Raw genomic sequence first — 19,932 nt, 5'->3', positions numbered from 1 at the left:
GTCGAAACGAGTCAAACGGTACCGAACTTGAAGCTCGACGTCGTCGGAATCGACGAGAACGACGACAAGCAGAGGACGGCGTGACGAAGAGAGAGAAACGCGTCCTGAGGTTGAAGACGCAGTCGGACCGAATCGGTTCGGTTCGGTTTTTTTTAAACTAGTTTTAATGTCAAATTACCAGTGTACCCTTAATTGATGTTCAAAGATTGTTTTACCCTTCTGTTTTTAAAATAATTACAGAAAAAATAACGCGTCAGATTTTTGGTCAAAGGCTACTTTTGTCATTTCGCACTTTTTAAATCAAATCAGTTCGGTTCATTTAAAACCAGTTCGGTTCAGTACAGAACCGGTTCTCCCGAACCTAAACTCAGAACCAATCATTTATTTTTAAATCTTCCGAACCTAATATAACCTAAAATATATGTTCCGAACCTACGAAATTTTTACAGTAATTACTCGTAATTATGTAGAAACAGATTATGTAAAAATATTATTAAAAACCGGTAATACCAATTCCGGTTTTACTTAAAACCGGTAATACCATTATTAGTTTTACTTAAAACCGGAAACGCCGATCCCGGTCTTAGTTAATTAATCACCTCCCTAATCACAATTAGTTGATCCGGAAACGTCGTTTCCGATCCGACTATTACATGTTCACCTCTCTCCGCAACAGTGTACAAAAGTACTGTGCCCCTATTTATACTAATATTCTCCCTCTTGGGTTATAGTAATTTTTTGTTTCTTTTAACAAATTTTATTCTTTTAGACAAAAAAGAAGAAGAAGAAGAAAGAGTCAAAGATAATGTTCTATTACCAATAAATCAAAGTCAAAAGATTTTTTATTTTTTTTTAAAAAATTATTTATTAGTCACACTCAAAAGCTTAGATTTCGAAGCCATATACATATGTAAGTGAAAGCTTCCTAAAAACAAGTTCTAGTAAACCCTAACAATAGCCTAATGATTCAGCAGGACGTTAATTTAAATAGAGTAAGGATTCGATTCTTAGGGAGTGAATAACGGTATTTATAAACTTCACTCAAGAAATTTCGGGTGTGTTGTTTTGTGTTTGATGCATATTCCGTCTTGTTCAAGACACCGTTAAAAGGAGTATTTTTTGTCAGAACATACTCCAAATACACAACGAACACACCTTTTATATCTTACAGAGTAGTATTTCATATTCATAGTGATCTGAAAGAGAGCAAGAGTATATTAAACCAAGATCCTCAGAAATATAAGTCTGAAGAAAAAGTCTGGATGGAATTTCCAACCCAACAAGTTCCATTTTCTCTTTTATTACTTCCATTCATATCATGGTTAAAAATTCTTAGCTACCTCAAGCCAGCTCCAATAAAATTTCTTTACATCCCTACCTTTTTTTGTTTTTTTGGTTTCCACCGGAAAATAAATAGTGGAAGAGAAAAAGAAAAGAAAAATACAATACAAATCACAATTGCTAGTCTAAGCATTTCCTGTATTTCCATAAAGGAGAGTGAAGAAGATTTCAACTTCTTGCACGTCCTTTATGATCTGTAAGAATGGATTTTCACCTGGTCGGTTGAGAATACTAGGACATATTTGAACCAACCGTGGTAAAATTTTTGCCAAAGGCATTCCCGAACCGATATTGAAGTTTCCTTCAGATTGACGTTCCATTTCCTCTATCAATCCATCTACCATGGCTTTCAGAGACACTTCCACAACATTTCCAAATTCAGCACTGAAATGGACAAAAACGAAAAAACTTAAAAAGGGCTGCTACAATACAAATTAGTCCTTGTGTTTTAATATGAATCTGAAATGAGCCCTTTTTCTATTCAACCTAAAAGAAAAGGGATCATTTTGGAATCATTTTGGTTTTGGATGACATACCTTGATAATACTGCTCGTGTCTCCATCATAAGAAGATCAAATTTCGATGCATTCGGATGAATGGTAGCGTCACTGGTTGAAGCTATAGAAAGTTTGTTGAGATCTGCAGGTATTATGTAATCTAGCCAATGATGAGGGCTTCCATTGCCCATGAATCTGTCGATTATTTGCATTGCCGTTGCACGAAGGATGGTGCCATTACAGAAATCCTTCAGCTGTTTCCTGCTTGTTTAGATAAGTCAATGACAACAAGTTATGATGGATTCATATGAATTACTACATTCGTCCCAAAATACTTGTCAATTCTTATACATGCATCATTTAGAAAAATTGACAACTATTTTAGAATGGAGGTGATAATTGTTTAAATGAGATATATATTCTAAGGTATACTAAGCTTACCCTTTGAGGATTTCTCCAGCTGCTGCCTGAAAACAAGATATTAGAGTTGTGATACCATTGTTAGCAAGAAAATCAGCACTCGCTAGATATTTTTGTTCGTCCTCCCTATCAATAAGATCAGCATCCTCCTGTTACAATCAGCAAAGTCAAAATTTGGAACTAAACAATAAAAAGATTGCAATAAAGACACAAGAATGTTTGTGAATTGCTCTTACAATCAATATGGCACTTCCAAGATCACGTGCTGTATCAATGTATAGACGTCTTCCTAGAATGTTGACTTGAACTCTGGTATATAAGCTAAGCATCGTCACAGCCCATAACGACACAACCATTTTTGTAAAACCTGGATTGAATCAAAATTATCAGAATGAAATATGGCAAACTCATTATAAAATATCTTTAAAATAGAAAAAACCATACTTTGAAGTTTGAGCCTTTCCCACAATTCAATTTTTTCCACAGATGTCAAAGTGTTTGGCTGATCTTTTCCTCTCATTAACCTCTCAGTAAGTGGTGAAAGGTCCAATTCCTCTGCTATTCGACAACTTAAGTATTCCATAGAGTGAGGCAACGTCACGGAATCAGCTATCCGTTGAATATTCTCAAAATGGGCTTGCATTCTAGCAATTACACAGCAAACAGTTTATATTTTTACGAAAAAGTAAAGAGAAAGCTTCAAGAACACTACCAAACAACCAAGAGAAACGATAAGACTTGATCTTAACTGAGCTTTAAGGAGTTCGTCGAGTTCCCTCTCGTTCGCAAGCTCTCTTTCAAGATCAGAAAGCCTGCGTTGATGGCCATTATATAATCTATAAAGAAAATACCCAGTTCCTATAACTCCAGATGCGACTAAAATCTTCCTCCTATGTCTTCTCCAAAAATTCCTGCAATTTAAAAACACCAGTCCAACTCCCATGAACAGTCTCCATTTAAAGACACTATTATCTCAAACTTAATACCCAATATAAAAAGGGCTTGCATTTTTGCAAAAATCGGGCAGGAGATACGACTCCTAACCCCATGAGATAAACACTGCAATTATCAGGGATAACAAGCAAGCAATTGAGACACAAAATAAGTTTAATTTTAAGAAGAACTAGCGATATCCCTGTTATAAACCCTTGTTCGAAATCGAAAAAAGAAAGCTAGCAGTGTAGTTCAAGCCAAAGGTGATGTAGTGGATGCTAAGGTTGAGGGGAGGATAGGTAATGACCATGGTGGAAAGGCTAGGGCTGAGTTTTGGTCAAAGTTTTCTCCTTTGAGCGCTTCGTTGGGAATGGACAAGACGCTGACATTGCCCGATATCGGGAAGAAATTTATAATGGAGTGTATCATGAAAGGGGACAGTAAGATGAAGGAAGTGGAAGCAAAATGGAAGGCTTTGCAGGAGACAAAGCTGGAATTGAAGGGAATCCATTGTATAAACCTTTTTCAAGGCTCAGAAGCTCTGATGAGATCCTCCTTGAAAACATCAATCCTCTTCAAGTTCAATATTGTGCTCCTTGCCAATTTCTGCTACTCCTCAACAACATCAATCCTCTTCAAGTTCAATTCCAACTCCGTCTCTTGCAAAGTCTTCCATTTCGCTTCCATTTTGTTCGCCTTACTGCCCCCTTTCGCGATATGCTCCATCATAAATTTCTTTCCTATATCGGGCAAATGCCAGCGGGTGCTCAAAGGAGAAAACTTTGACCAAAACTTATCCCTAGCCTTTCCACCATATGGTCATTACCTATTCTCGCCTCAACCCTAGCATCCACTACATCACCTTCGGCTCGAACTACACTGCTAGCTTTCCTTTTCAATTCCAAACTAGGATTTATAACACGGACATTGATAATCTTTTACTGTTTGTCGCAATTAACAGGGAGAAATTAACAAATGCAAGCAGAATCGGTGTAAGAAACATCTAACTGAAGCAAACAGCAAGAAACCTCTAACTGAAGCAAACAGCAAAAAACTAATCCTCTAAAACAACAATTAAGAGCTACCCATGAATACTAATACGATCAAGTACAAAGACTCACCTTAAAGATAACATTTTTTTAAGGCTGCAAGATCCAAAAGTTCATCAATGAGCCTCTTGTCACTGCAAAATCAACTTGCCAATATAAAAAAACCATACAAATCAAATAACAAGACAAAAGCTACTTCTAAAGATCAATTTAATGGAGAAACAACTTACCAAGGTGAATAAAACCCTTCTTTGTTGCAAGTAACAGAGATTACAGTGATGGAATGATGGGTTTTGAAGAAACAAAGAAGCAACTATGGATCAATTATACTCTACTATGATAGAGAGATCGATAAGAAGAGACAAAGACGAACCTGAAAAAAGAAAAACCCTTTTTGGTTTTAGATAAAATTGTAATAAGTTTAATAGAATCTTCAAAACCATTACTTTAGCTGTCTTTCTTTTTTATCCGAATCAAACTATAATTTTACTTTACAGTCAGTCGTCGTGTTGACCATGTTTTAGATTCTTCACAGTTCACGACAAAAGGAAGTAGTCGACTTATTGTTTTCATTTTAGTCCTTCAAGCTTTATTTATTGTTTAACTTTACCTTAAAAACTATTTTGAACTATTTTTTTCCTTATTGTATTCAATTTTATAGTCTATTTTCATGCAATGATTTTATTCCAAGTGTGTTATCCTACTAATAGTAGTAAGTTTTACTTTTTTTTAGTTTATTGATTTTTTCTTATATATTTCTTATAGAATCTATTCATAGATTTTTAATGTTTATTCTCTGCGAGTGGAATCTCAACCTCTAGAAAGAAAAAATATTGAATTAATAGGTCACTGTTTTATTGTCTAAATTCATTAAAATTCTGCTTTATCTTGATAATAATACACCCTCCTTCAAATACATTCGTTTTGATTTTTTAAATTCATTCAAAATTCAGTATATTTAGACAATAATAATGACTAAATACATTCGTTTTTTTAATATATCTGGAAAGAAAAAACAACATCTATCTAAAGACGGAAACAATAATAACTATATACAATGACTTTTCAATATACCACAAAAAGTAAAAACGCTATCTATTTGAATACCGAATGAGTATTTTATACATGATTGATTTTGATTACGGTCTAATGGTGTAGCTTAAAGAACTATACATCGACCCAAACCGAAAATAACCTAGCCCAGGACTGTCCAAATAACTTCGGAAGTATACAGGCCGAGAACGTCCATTTATTTTCAAGCCCAACGCAGTATAATCTTATCCATGAATGTAACACATATAACATATCTCCCAAACACACATCATTTGACGATTTTACCCTCAACAAAAACCCTAGTTTCTATCCACCAAGCTATATAAAATCTTTTCATTTCAGCTTCTTCTTCCTTACGAGCACACTTTTTGTTATCGCCTCCCTCCGAAATCCCCTAATCGAAACTCTCAACAATGGCGGAAGGTCTCGTTTTGCGTGGAACTATGAGGGCCCACACCGACATGGTGACGGCAATCGCAACACCAATTGACAACTCTGACATGATCGTGACGGCATCCCGTGACAAATCAATCATCGTATGGAATCTCACCAAGGACGACAAGACTTACGGAGTCGCTCGCCGTAGGCTCCAAGGCCACTCCCATTTCGTTCAGGACGTCGTTTTGTCCTCCGACGGTCAATTCGCTCTTTCCGGCTCATGGGACGGCGAGCTCCGCCTTTGGGATCTCGCAGCTGGTGTCTCCGCTCGCCGATTCGTCGGACACACTAAGGATGTGCTCTCTGTTGCTTTCTCTATTGATAACCGTCAGATCGTGTCGGCGTCACGTGACAGGACGATCAAGCTGTGGAACACACTTGGTGAGTGCAAGTACACAATCCAAGACGGAGATGCTCATAGCGATTGGGTAAGTTGTGTTAGGTTTAGCCCTAGTCTCACTCAACCTACCATTGTTTCTGCTTCATGGGATAGGACTGTCAAAGTTTGGAACTTGACTAACTGTAAGCTTAGAAATACCCTTGCTGGACATGCTGGTTATGTGAACACTGTTGCTGTTTCGCCCGACGGCTCGTTGTGCGCAAGTGGCGGGAAAGATGGTGTCATCCTTTTGTGGGATTTGGCTGAAGGAAAGAAATTGTATTCGTTGGATGCTGGTGCCGTTATCCATGCACTTTGTTTCAGCCCAAACAGGTACTGGCTTTGTGCTGCTACCGAGCACAGCATTAAGATTTGGGATTTGGAGAGCAAGTCGATTGTTGAGGATTTGAAGGTTGATCTTAAGGCCGAGGCAGAGAAATCTGAGGACACTGCTTCCACCGGAAACAAGAAGAAGGTATATGCTACATTGCAATTGCTCATATGTTGTTTATTTGCTTGAGTTTCTGAACTGATTGGTATTCATGTTTGCTGATGAGTTTACATGGCTTTCTTAATCATCAGACCTTATTAGGGAAGATTGTGCTTGCTTTGTTGAAGCTAAAAAGAGTTTCGACTCTTAACTGTTTGTAAAATTAGTTTTGCTCATATCTTGTTTTCATCTTTGCATGGTTTTCTTCATAACTGTTAGACATTGTTTAGGGATGCATTGTGTTTCTCATTCGTTTATATATGATCATTGGTTGTTTGTTTAGTCAATGTTAAATTCGGTTTCTGCTTTTAACTCTTTTATAAATGCTGTGTAGTACACTACATGTTTTTGCAATACCGACTTACTATTTTAGCAAATGATGTAGATAACGTGCTTTTTTAATTGTTATATAACCGTTGATATGTGAAACTTTTGAATGTTTCAGGCTATTTACTGCACCAGCTTGAGCTGGAGTGCTGACGGAAGCACACTGTTCAGCGGTTACACCGACGGAGTTGTTAGAGTTTGGGGAATCGGCCGTTACTAGAAAGTTTCCGTGATTTCTCCATGAATCTTTGTTTTGTTTGCTTTATAATCATTCTAGGAGTCTGAGGACAAAATGTTTTAAGATTTTGTTTAAATTGTTGTTGAAGGATCTGTTTTTTTTCCTTTTGGTTGTTTCTATTTTCAAATTTTGGATCGTACATGGATTTGAGGCCTCACTTCCATGGTTAATTATATTTCAGTATCTATAATAGTGTTTTGCCAATAATTATTTCTCATTCCCGTTCTTGAATTAGGAACTTTTCTAGTAAATCTGATTCATGCAAAACTGGCAAAAATTTTCTATCGGGCTAGCTAAATGGCTAATACACTACAAGTCCCTGAATTTTTACTAAAAAACTCAATTTGGTCATTTGAACATTCGATATTGGTCGTTTTTAATAGAAGTAAAGGAGTAAATTTGGAAAGGACTAATTAGGGAAGGTAATTACAGAGTGTCAGAATGATTTCACAAAGAGATTAAACAACCTCTCAAGTGGTAGCCTTATTTAATATCATCCCGAGTTGTAGCCTTGTTTAATTTTATCCATAGCTGTAAACTTATTTAATTTTATTCCGAGTGGTAGCCTTATTTAGCACCATCTCGAGTTGTAGACTTATTTAATATTATCCCGAGTTGTAGCCTTGTTTAATTTCTTCCCTTTCAACCTTGTTTAATCCCATCTCAAATTGTAGCCTTGTTTAATATCATCCTGAGTTGTAGCCTTGTTTAATTTTATCCCTAGTTGTAGCATTGTTAAATTTTATCGCGAGATGTAAAATTATTTAATATATTATCCCAAGTTGTAGGCTTGTTTAAAATAATCCCGAGTTGTAGCCTTATTTAATGTCTTCCCGACTTACAACCTTGTTTAACCCCATCTCAAGTTGTAGCCTTGTTTAATTTTATTTATAGTTTTGTCACTATTAGAGTGCTAATTAAGCAAACCTAATTATTCATCTTCTCAAAGAAAACTTGGAAAGGAAGAAACAAGTAGATAGTTACATCACCAGTACCCATAAAAAAAAAAAAAAACGCCTCCATCCTCAACTCAAACTCCACCATATCCATGGATCCTTATAAGCTTAATCATTCATATATCTAATTAAACAATCAGCTAGTTTTCATAAATTAAGTTGTCCCGCTAATAATCTTTATTTCAAAAATGTCAAAAGGACATGATAGTAGCATGAAATTAAGGACATCGCCCTGGATGCAAGATCGTAATCCCTCCCATTTTAAGACTTGTGGTTGGAGGCCTGTGGAAATTCGTCTTGCTCCCAAATAATTAAAGTCTGTTGGCTGTTGCATCCTTCGCCGATTGTCTTCAAGCTCTGTTCAATCGGCCTCCTTTCGACCTTGGTTGCAACTGTCATATTGCTCGTTCCACGGCTATTCTATTTAGAAATTAAAGCACCATTAGTTTTCTGCAAAGAGACATAAAGACTATACGATTCTAGCTTCGCATCATAAGATGATAATGTCAATACAATCATAATGGTTTGTTTGAATCATCAAGAATTTGAAGTTCATGCATATCCTAAAAATTTAAATTCACAGTGAAGATCAAATGGAACTTTTCTCGGAATGAAAAAGGCCAATTTTTTTAACCAATCAAGAATGAATTTGTTTTGATGCTTCTGAAATGAGCTTTTAATGTTGATTTGTCTTCGATGCATCATTTTGGTGATGAAGAGGAACGATGGCTGACGTGGTGAAACGATCAAGTTGTATGGTACTACGGTTACTCACATGACAGCCACCGTGTCTGTAACGGCCATTTTGTCATTTTGGGGATGAAGAGGAACGATCACTGACATGGCGAAACGACCCAATTTACAGTTTGTTAACTCACATGTCAGCCACCGCGTCCGTAACGGCCATTTGACGTCTAGGATTGGACTCGAGAAATCGATGTTAAATGTATAATTGTATATAGACCCAGATGCTGGACGGAGATAAAGTTTGCAGATCTAGGTTAAAGAAGCATAGTTTAGGGAGCCAGTTGCAAGACAATGTAAAGTTTAAGGATCGTAAGTCATTAAAAACTTTTACAGTAAGCACTTGATAATTAGAATGAGACCAACAAAACTGGCAACGGTCAAAATTTTTATGATAATTGAACCCTGTATAAATATCAACTATATACACATTTTACTGATATATAAGTTCCCAAAAAAACTAGATCAAAACTCATTTTGCTGATTGAAATCCCAACCTTCCCAGGATGGTAATAGTAAATTATTCGCATCGCCATCGATCACAAGCTCATTTTCCTCATTGATGCTTCCTAAAGGATCCCATTCTGATTTATGGCCAGTGCTTGTTCCGTCTTCAAGGGCTTCTTCTTCTTCCAGCATGATTGACTCGCTTCCCGTTGAGTTTCCGACATTTTCACTTTCAGGAACATCATGATTACTGCAACTAGAAATAGGATTTCGTTTCTTCCTTTTATAAGTCAGAAAGCCGGCTGGACGATGATCAACAGTGTCGAAATCAGCAATTATGGGTTCACTTATTGGTTCATTACCATTTCGTGCATCTTCCAAAGGTCTCAACAGATCTTTCTTGATTTTGGCCAAATAACAAGCAAGAGTAGTGTCGTCGTCCTCTTCGCAAATGGCATTTTCCACTTGGGACATATGCCTTTTAGGTGGTGCTCTTCTGACTTGTAATTTCGTCAGTCTACTACTCTTCTCTTTTGAATATCTTTCAGTTACCAACAAAAGATCTTGATCTGCCTGACAATCGTCGTCCTCTGAAGATTTCCTTTCGGTTTTCTTCTTTGGAATGAACTCTTGCTCATCATCAGACAACTTTCGAGTCTTCTTTCTACGCCTCGTGGATCTTCTCTCTCCCGTCAGAACACTGCATTTCATTACAAAAAGGAACATATTTATCAGAAAAAGAGAAAATTCCAGCAGTTTGAGGGTTACCCTAATTATTGTTCAAACAACTTACTGAGATTCCTCATTGGATGTACCGGAATATATTCCGGTTACTGAATTTCCAGCAAGTAATAAAAGATCTGGATCTTCCCGAAAATTGTCTTCCTCTGAAGGTCTCCTTTTGGTTTTCGTCTTTGGAACGAACTCATGGTCATCATCTGTAAATTCTCTCTCTTCATCAGACCACTTTTGAGTCTTTTTTCTACGTCTCATTGATCGCCTCTCTCCCATCAGAATACTGCATTTTTTTTTAAAAGCAAGAAGCCAAATAAATCTAAAGAACACAATGCCAGGAAGAAAAGAGAAAAACAATCTTAATTGCTCTCAACCAACTTACCAAGATTCTTCATCTCTTCCGCTCTCAGGATGTTCTGCTAATGCTTCCACCTTTTTCCTTTTACGTTTCTTAGATGGCTTTCTATCTAAAGGATCGGACACGGGTCCTGCTATTGGCAATGGAAAAAGATCATTGGGACCCAAAGCTGGACGCTCAGATTCTCTATCTACAAAGTTTGATACAAGGACAGCCTTTTGGTTTCTTCTAGCTTCCTGAAGCAAAGGCACCAAATCGGGATGTGAATGCTTCCATCTCCTGGTAATGAGAAGGATTACACAGCTCAGAAGTCGGAATCAAATCTGATAATATAAAATGAACTAACAGAACATTTAATTATACTTTTGTTCAAAAAAAGGGGAAATTTTCTTAATACCTCATGCACTGCTTACGAGTACGTGAGGGCAAATGCTTAGCAACAGATTTCCAACAATAACCATGTTCTGCAACTGCCTCGTCCAATCTTATATCCTCGTCTCGAGTCCAAGGACCATAATTCAACGCGGGATCCAAAGACTCAACCCATCTGCCATAAAGAGGAAAAAAATTATTACCAACTAAAACAACAAACACCAAACAAAATTTTTACAATGGTTCACAATACCTTTCCCTGCACTGCGGCTGAGAACGACCTGGCACATATTGAGCTATTATATTCCAATTCTTTGGCCCAAGAAGAGTGACAGCTACTTTGAGACGCTTAATTTCATCCAATGTCCACCTGCCCTTCTTTTCCACACAGAGTGATTTCTTCCATCTGCATAGCCATCAAATTATGGTCGTTACAATTCACAAAAAATTACCACAGAACAAGTCATCATTGCTGATAAAACACAGGCTTAATCGTAATGTTTATTCATCAAGTCACTATATAATATCGTATTAGCTCCAGTTAGTTTGTCAAGAAGTTATTCCAGCATTGTTATCCAGTGAAAAAAAAAATACAGTCATAACCAGCTGCATCACAAGTAAAAGGCCATGGAATTGAACAAATGTTTGAAATAACCAACTTACCTGTTAGAGCATTGAGTACCAGTCCGTCTTTTCAAAGTGGATGCTACAGCTTGCCAATTTTTCTCACCAAAAGTGTCTACTGCGATTCGGAGCTGTTCATCCTCCTCCTTAGTCCAGTCCCTCTCAATTATGGAAACATTAAGACTCCTTTGATAATGTGACAAGCATTGGAAAGGGGTTCTGTTAGTCCCCAACGATGTTGTTATATCAAACCAATTTCTAATCCCCTTTTCTTGGACAATAAACAAAAGCATTTTCTCCTCTTCAGGACTCCATGGATTGCGGTTAATTAAAGGATCCTCACAGTTCAACCACCTGTGGTCATCAGAAAGAAAAAGTTAGACAGACGTACAGAGCTATTACTAGAGTGTTATGTAGCCTCAACAAAAAAAGAGTGTCACAGGCATCTGATATGACAATCATCACAACAGACAACTCAGACTACAATTTTACTTTCAACTAAACTATAAGTATGTGTCATCTATAGGTCCCACCTTTATTACTTGCATAATCTTGAACTTTTATTCAACCACCTATAGAAGGATGACTGTCATGGTAATCTTCATAGAAGTCAGCAAAGCTAGCCCGACCGCACATTACATGCTTCATAGAAAATAATCAATCAGGAACACTCGTCAAGTGCTGCACAGAGCTTGGTACTAAAAGGAAAAGGAAAAATAACATATTTTTGCACTAGTACTGTGTGTCTGAGAGAAGTTTTATCTGATTACAAAAGCACGTAAGATTATCTGGAAAGCACTCTAATGGGCTGGTTGTGTCACAATGTTAGTCTAATCTACATATTACGGGAGTGACTTTGCACTTAGCAGTTGCAATCATCGATATTACACTACCTAACACAAACTACATAGTAGCAAAAGAACTTACCGTGATTCACATTCTGCACCAGTTCGGCCTTGAACATATGTGGAAGCTAATTCATCCCAATTGACTTTAGGAAGAAACTTTCTCATCTCCTCTGGTGTAATTTCGCGATCTTTGATTGATGTGCAAATGTTATCTACACCGTATCCCTCAACAGAAGATCCCTCTATGCAACTGCCAGCAAAAAAGTGGATCAGAAAACATAAAGCTGAGAGGGAAAGCTATTATATTATTTTGTAACTGTTTTATGATTGAAGAAAAAGAAGTGCGACAAGCTTACATAATATTTAAAAGTGAGCCAGTAATGACGGAATTTACCTGAAATTGTTCATCGAAAATTGAAGCATCATCTCCTGAAATTGTCGTCTAATGCCCTTTTCAAGATTCTCTCTTTCTGCTTCAGACCATTTACTCTTTTCAAATGTAAGGGGAAAATTTGCTAATGCTGTTCTATAATTAGCTACATGAGAATTCTCTTGTGGGCCATAATGCTTTGGAAATGTCTTTGCATCACTAGCCTGCACATCCAAAAGGTCTATGAGATACTGAAGCTAAAACAAAACTAAAACAACAGAGATCCTCGAATGCAGATTCAAAACTTCAAGCTATCAGTGAAAAGTGATCAGGATTCAGGTACATAGTTATAAGGCAAAACCAACTACACCGAAATGAGGGTGTTAAGTGACATAGTTGGTCTACAAACAACTTAAAAAGACTTCATATAATATGGTAACTAAAAGTTTTCCAATACAGAAACATCAAGGATTGCAGTAACCAGAGTTTCTAAAGCCTTCACAAATCACCATGGCTGGCAACTAGAGATGCCAATATACATGCATATATATTTCAATTTTCTAGTTTCGTCATCCTCTAAATGACACTGCTTTTTTAAATCACGAAGTTCAAATTAGTCCTGAAAACTAGTTTCAAATTTAAATCATCAACTAAATATGTGGTTAAAAATAACTTAGAAAACTCAAATGCGATTTATGTATTTTATATAAACAGAAAAAGTAGTCAGAGCCTCTAGAACTGTGCATCGGCCAGCACAATTAAATAGTCACCAAAAATACTAACTGAAAGACCACTTTAAAGAGCCATGAATAGAAATGCAATAAAACCAACCTTTGAATCATGAGTGGAACTCGCTGTAGAAATTAGTTGGACATGAGGGGCCTTCCTCTGAGATAAAGCTCGGCCAGTTATTTTTCTGCAAGAAGCCTGAAAGTTCTTAAGGATTGCAACACGATCCCTCAAATTTTTGTTTTCCTCAATTCTCGCTTCAATCTGTGTCAACTTACTTCGTAGAAGTTTCTGATAAGACCTGTTTCTTTTGATGGCATCCATAAAGCACTGAGCAGATTTTGGGAAGTTTGGAAGACATCCCATTGAAAGATCGGTGCCATTCTCCACATCATTGCTCATTAAGAGGTTAGAACTAGAAGCTTCTTCAGAATCTCGGACCCTTATAGAAGTATCGGTTTCATTTGCGCACAAGCTATCAGAAGTTCTATTCTCTGAGGCTACGATTGACGAGTGAACTTTTTCCGGCTTCTGTAAAACGTCTTTTGAGCTGTTACTGACAACTCCTACAAAAGTACATAAATATTGACATAAGAATAGGCACATCAATTCTACAGCAAAAACTAATAAGAACTGAAGACAGAAAAGCATCAATGCTTTAAACTTTGTGATTACTTGACTATATAGCTGATTGCATCATAGAACTAATTCAACCAATGGTGCAACGAGAATTATGAACGAATGAGCTAAAAAATACATGCTTAAAAACAAAATTCATAAAACATGAAGCTTTACCCGAACTGTAAGCAGCAAATCGTCGGTGAATTGCTCGAATAGTTTCAAGATCGTCGTCCTCCTCACCATCATCAGTATCCGACAGGTTCGGATAAAGAGTAAACAGAGGCTGCAACAACAAAGACTCGGACAATTCCGTTGATAATGACAATCGATTCCGAATATCTCGCAATGTTGCAATATCATCGTCGTCGTCGCTATCGGAACCAGCCACTTCAACAACCCCATCCTCTTCGGAGTTTTTGGATGACGGAGAGCATTGGAGGTCGGCGCTGGTCGAGTCAGCACTGCTACGAATACAAGCGAGCCTTAAAGCTTCTATGTCGGCATCTAAATCTTGGTCATCGTCACTTCCAGATTCGTCCTCGTCGGAAAATTGGTCGTGACGAGACATCGTCGGCGGTGACCAAATTCTATAACACGAAATAAATGATTTTAGGGATTTTGATTTTCCGATTTCAGCTAAATTTTGTTCTTTCCAGGGGTTTATAGACATATATATAGTAGCCGTTTTTTTCTTTTAGGGTAGAGAATGGTAAACCACAAATTAGTCCCTAACTTTATAAATACTGTCTTATATATCCTTAACGTTAAATCATAAATATTTTACTCTCAACGTTAGGATTTAATTGCTCATATACCCTCGCTGTTGAATTTTTGCATACATGGCACATAGAGCTTCACTACAGTTCAACAAATCTTTACCATGTGCGTAATATGCAGCAAATCAATGTTATAGACTTATAGTCCTCAAAAAAAAAATAAAAATAAAAAAAAAATCAATGTTATATTTTGTGAAGGAAAACTAGTCTTATAGATTATATAGATAACAGGAAGGATAAAATTGATTTGTTTTAATTATATATTTTATTAGTAAATAAAATACTATTATGTGATTATTATTATTATTCTATTTATTATTTATTTTTGATGCAAATTCTATTTATTATTTTTAAAAGGTAAAAATAAAATAAATATAATATAATATTATAATTTTGAAAATAAAGTCAAAAAAATTATAAATAATTGTTTATATATTTCTAACTAAATTTTATTAAAATTATGATTTTTAATTATTTTCGTTTGGTCTAATAGTTTATATATATATAACTTTTTAATATAATATATTTTTTTGTAAATCTATTTATACATTCTTGTAATAGGTTTAGATTTTTTTTCCTTAAAGAAAATAATTACTTATTATTTAATTCAGTTGATTCAAATTATGGTAGCAGAACAAAAAAAAAATGGGGGATCCCCATTATCAAAAAAAAATAAAAAAAATGACACATAGAATATGGGATGTTGCAATAGTATGAAGTAGGAAATTATACTTGTACTTAAATAAAAATACTCATTTGTTACTAACTTTTGTAAGTTAAAACAAAACTAGAACTAGTAATTATAAAACTAAACGAAAAATCTAAAAGAAAATAGAAAAAATCTATTCCTAACAAATCGAAACTAAATAATGCTAGCTATCTTCAAGTTAATGTTGCTTGTTCTTTCGTGCAAGTAATTTCTGGAACCAATAGGCGGACATCTTGGGATGTCTACTGAGGTCAGAATAATCTACGTAGACGATCCCGAATCTAGCAGTGTATCCTGATAGCCATTCGAAGTTGTCGACCAACGACCACGCAAAGTATCCGATACCATTAACTCCATCATCGACGGCCTTCTTCAGCTCGTTCAGATATCCTCTGTAGTAATTGACCCTCTCAGTATCATGCATACCTTGAGCAAGCGTCACATTACCAGCATCATCCATTCCTAACATATATAGCAAATTAAGCAAAATGAGAAAATTGACTACTATTTTGGGACGGAGGTAGTATATCAAATTTTTAGAAGAGATGGAAATTACCGTTTTCGGACAAAATGACAGGAGGGTTTTGGTAGTGATCCTTAATGTACATCAAAGCCTTGTACAATCCTGTGGGGACTTCGTAGAGCCAATATGAATGTGCCTTAGGACCGATCGGAACTCCATTCTTGTCATCTGCAAAATTACATAATTAGACTTTTAGTTTTCGGACAAAAAATATCAAAACTTTCTCGAATTCGATCATGTTTAGGAAATTGAAATATTCATTCTTACAAGAAAATCCAGCATTCCATTCTGCCTGGTAGCTCAAGTCTTGTTCACTGAGAGGTTGCTGATGAGGATCATAGATATAGTAACTTGTGTATTGATTGATTCCCACGTAATCGAATGAGCCTTTTACCATTTTAACCTCGTCTTCTGTGAATTTTGGTAGCCTATTCCCAACAATATTTTGCATTGTCTTAGGATACTCTCCATAGACAAGAGGATGCATATACCATCCAACGTGGAAGTCTCTAGCCCTTTGTGCTGCATAGCTGTCATTCTTTCCCCTCGTCAACGGCTCGTACCACACGAAATCCAATAGAATTCCGATTTTGCCCTTTTGTCCTTCCTGAAAAATTCAAAATTTTATCAGTATTCTCAAAAAGTGTAGCCATAAAAAATGGGAAATATAGGAAATTGTTTAGAACTAGCTAGCAGTCTTACTTGGTACTTCTCACGATATCTTTGAACTGCAGCAGCGTGAGACAAAATCAAATTATGTGTTGCAATATAGGGCTCAGTTCCAGAATTACCCTCCGTGCAATTTCCTACAGCCTTGGAGCACCTTCCTGGAGCAAAAGTTCCAGAATCATATCCGAGTGCGGCAACAACTCTTGGCTCGTTAAATGTAAACCAGTTCTTCACTCGGTCTCCAAAATGCTCGAAACAGAAATGGGCATAATCGGCAAAATCCTTCCTGCATAATTAAATGTACACACGAATTATATGAATGAATATCGTCCCAATTAATCAGAAAAATCAATTACTATATCTAGAACTTTCTTCTTGGAAAAGTACTCACACTACTTGGTCGTTCAACCATCCGCCATACTTCTCATGGAGAGCTTGAGGAAGATCGTAGTGATAAAGATTTGCGTATGGTGTAATTCCTAGAATATTCAAAGTTACAGATGTCAGTAACGAGAGTTACAAAAAGATCGAAAAACTAAATTGATATCTGCCATGGAAAGATTTCTCCAAAATTCCTACCTTTCTGGAGCATATAATCGATCAACCTGTTGTAGTACGCAACTCCTTTCCAGTTCACTCTTCCAGTTCCATCTACAAAAAAGTTTCAGAACGTACGTCTCAATATATATATAACAAAAGCCAACGATCGACAAGATCGTGCATTAGGAAATAGGGCGATTCAATAGGAAATTTACTTCACCTGGAAAAATCCTAGACCATGAGATTGAGAAACGGTAGGCATCAAAGTTTAACTTGTCCATGAGGTGCACATCCTCCTGTAAACAATAGTCGAAAAAGAAAAAATAAATTAGGATTTTAATTATCTCCCTGAAGAAAATCTCTTAGGATAATTATATCTCAACTCTCAAGATTTAACCTTGTAGCGATGGTATTGGTCGACGGTAACTTCTCCAGTAGAATTATCCGCAATAATTCCTGTCCATACAAAATTGGAAATTAGTCACATGCAAAATTTAGAGCAGCAAAGAATAAAAAAATTAAGTCCTAATGAGAGAATCGGTAATTACCAGGTTTCTGAACGAATTCGTCCCAAATGCTAGGACCACGACCGTCCTTATCGGCCATGCCTTCGACTTGGTAAGCAGAGGTTGCTGTTCCGAACACGAACCCTTTTGGAAAGCTTTCTCTGCTAAGACCACCAGTGTCTAACTCAGAATCCTTAAAAGGAACATGTTTTCTAGGACTTCTCGCTGCATCAGAACAGCTCAAAATCGCTACGAAGAAAACGAGGAAGAACGAAATCGACAATGAAGAAGCTTTCGCCATTGTTACGATCGAGAGAAAGAGATCGAGAAATGAGTTGTGAAGAAGAAAGCTTAGGATTGGCTCTATTTATAGCATGCATGAAAGTACTTAGAGTCCCTATTGAATTTAACTAAGCAACTCAAACCATGACAGTACATTTACGTTCGATGAGAATTTGTAACCATGTCAGACTTATATCCAAAATTTTATCCTATCTTGATCCTAATCCAATTTTATCTTACCTTATTAAACATTAATTTAATGATTTAATGATATATATATATATATAACTGCCACGTCAATCATCATCACTCAATTGTTTTACAATCCTATTAAAAAATTGAGAGCTAATTAAAATCTCTCTTAACTTGAAATATTAAAGGAAAAATAAAATTAACAGTTTATGTAATCTTATTCTTCTTATTTTCTTTTTTCATATATACAATAGTGAAACTTTTTCAATTTTAAATGTGTTTCAATCAATCATCATCATCAATCAATGGCAAATTCAATTGCGAATTTAATTACAAATCTTATCGTCAAATCAACATCCAACACATTGTGTTTTATTAACCGATAGTAATTTGACACGTGTATTTTATAACTTTGAGTTTAATTAGATTTTAAGTTACAATTTTAAGTCAATGATATTTCTATTCTAATTAGGAAATCAAAACACAATAATAACATAATGATTCATAATAAAATTCTACCAATTATTTTTTCATAATATAATAATTCTATTCCCAATCAATTTTCTATCTATTATTTAAAAAATTATTCCTATTAAAATTATAATACACTATATTTTTTTCTAATTTTCTTATTAATTTTTTTTAATTAAAATTTATTACATTATTTTTTTCTATTCCTAATTAAAATGACATGTCTTCTTTTTTCCTATCATATGAGCATCTTATTAAAAAAACTTATTCCTAATCAAATTATAATATATATTAACTTTTTCTAATTTTTTTATTTTATTATTCCTAATAAAAATCCGCTATATTTTTTTTTCTTATTTTTAATAAAAACGGGCATATCTTATTTTTCAAATAATTAATAATTTTTTCTAATTAAAATTGTTTTTATTTTTTTTACTTTTTATATAAAAAATGTATATTTTCTTTTTTCCTATTCAAACGAGCATATTATTAAATATATTATTCCAAATCAAAGTATAATATATACTATTTGTTTCTAATTATTTTATTAAACTATTATTTCTAATAAAAATTCGCTATATTTTTTTTCCTATTCTTAATTAAAATGGACATATCTTATTTTCAAGCAATAGGAACAATTAGATTGATTAGATGCAATTATAAATTTTATTATGAAATCAAATCTTGATATGTAACTTTTACGTTTTGGTATGTTTATTATTTTTGAAAACAAAATAAATTTTAATCTAGAATTGTAGATTTTGAAATAAAATCAAAATAATTATAATTGATATAGATTTAAAATAATTACTTTTAATATAATATTAGACATAGATTTAATAATGTTTAATAGGAATAATTATTATATAATTTTTATATGATATATTTAAATTATTAATTTTTAAAGGTATGAATTTTCCTTCTAACGGACGGGCCACTGACTTGTTATTACAATACTGCTATAATAATTCTCTTATCTCTTATTCCCTCCGTCTCTCAATACAGGCACAAAAGTCATATATTTTGAGACAAAATGAAAAGTCTATAAAAGCAAACATGTATTGCGAGACGGAGGGAGTATTATTTTGCACCACCAGATTTTGACATGGTTAGGACTTGTTATACTTAACAACATAGTATTTTTTAATACAGTTGGATAAGATAAAAATTGGATTGAGATTAATATAGGATAAAGTTTAGGATGTTAAGTATAACATGGTTAGAAATTCTCATCGAAAGTAAATTAATGTGACATGGTTGGAGATTACTAGTTAAATTTGAGAGAAACTCTAACA

The 19,932-nt window shown here is 35.1% G+C and overlaps 3 protein-coding genes across 3 annotated transcripts; 1 reads left to right on the top strand and 2 right to left on the bottom strand.

Annotated features, from left to right (window-relative positions):
* Window positions 1-1,466: 1,466 nt before the first annotated feature.
* Window positions 1,467-3,201, bottom strand: LOC139884594 (peroxisome biogenesis protein 3-2-like). Its single transcript, XM_071868610.1, has 6 exons — window positions 3,008-3,201; window positions 2,703-2,902; window positions 2,495-2,625; window positions 2,280-2,407; window positions 1,878-2,099; window positions 1,467-1,725 (listed from the first exon to the last, which is right to left on the bottom strand). The coding sequence occupies exons 1-6, from the start codon at window positions 3,199-3,201 to the stop codon at window positions 1,467-1,469; spliced, it is 1,134 nt and encodes a 377-aa protein (XP_071724711.1).
* Window positions 3,202-5,706: 2,505 nt separating this feature from the next.
* LOC139884597 (small ribosomal subunit protein RACK1) lies at window positions 5,707-7,147 on the top strand. Its single transcript, XM_071868612.1, has 2 exons — window positions 5,707-6,585; window positions 7,046-7,147. Exons 1-2 carry the CDS (start codon window positions 5,707-5,709, stop codon window positions 7,145-7,147), a joined length of 981 nt encoding a protein of 326 aa, XP_071724713.1.
* An 8,485-nt stretch (window positions 7,148-15,632) lies between these two features.
* LOC139884593 (beta-glucosidase 44-like) lies at window positions 15,633-17,993 on the bottom strand. Its single transcript, XM_071868609.1, has 9 exons — window positions 17,735-17,993; window positions 17,584-17,642; window positions 17,407-17,482; window positions 17,226-17,297; window positions 17,040-17,125; window positions 16,680-16,928; window positions 16,245-16,584; window positions 16,011-16,145; window positions 15,633-15,916 (listed from the first exon to the last, which is right to left on the bottom strand). The coding sequence occupies exons 1-9, from the start codon at window positions 17,991-17,993 to the stop codon at window positions 15,633-15,635; spliced, it is 1,560 nt and encodes a 519-aa protein (XP_071724710.1).
* Between the last annotated feature and the right edge of the window lie 1,939 nt (window positions 17,994-19,932).

The sequence above is a fragment of the Rutidosis leptorrhynchoides genome, unplaced genomic scaffold, assembly GCF_046630445.1.
Source record: "Rutidosis leptorrhynchoides isolate AG116_Rl617_1_P2 unplaced genomic scaffold, CSIRO_AGI_Rlap_v1 contig574, whole genome shotgun sequence".
Classification (NCBI taxonomy): Eukaryota; Viridiplantae; Streptophyta; class Magnoliopsida; order Asterales; family Asteraceae; genus Rutidosis; species Rutidosis leptorrhynchoides.
Note: the sequence above shows the minus strand (reverse complement) of the source record. Positions and strands in the feature narration are given on the sequence as shown.

Coding starts and splice junctions, on each gene's coding strand:
- LOC139884594 (XM_071868610.1), bottom strand. CDS start 3,201: ATGGGAGTTGGACTGGTGTTTTTAAATTGCAGGAATTTTTGGAGAAGA. Junction 2,903..3,007: donor GACGAACTCCTTAAAGCTCA/GTTAAGATCAAG, acceptor TGTAATTGCTAG/AATGCAAGCCCATTTTGAGA. Junction 2,626..2,702: donor GGAAAGGCTCAAACTTCAAA/GTATGGTTTTTT, acceptor GATTCAATCCAG/GTTTTACAAAAATGGTTGTG.
- LOC139884597 (XM_071868612.1), top strand. CDS start 5,707: ATGGCGGAAGGTCTCGTTTTGCGTGGAACTATGAGGGCCCACACCGAC. Junction 6,586..7,045: donor CCACCGGAAACAAGAAGAAG/GTATATGCTACA, acceptor TGAATGTTTCAG/GCTATTTACTGCACCAGCTT.
- LOC139884593 (XM_071868609.1), bottom strand. CDS start 17,993: ATGGCGAAAGCTTCTTCATTGTCGATTTCGTTCTTCCTCGTTTTCTTC. Junction 17,298..17,406: donor ATGGTCTAGGATTTTTCCAG/GTGAAGTAAATT, acceptor ACTTTTTTGTAG/ATGGAACTGGAAGAGTGAAC. Junction 16,929..17,039: donor GATGGTTGAACGACCAAGTA/GTGTGAGTACTT, acceptor TTATGCAGGAAG/GATTTTGCCGATTATGCCCA.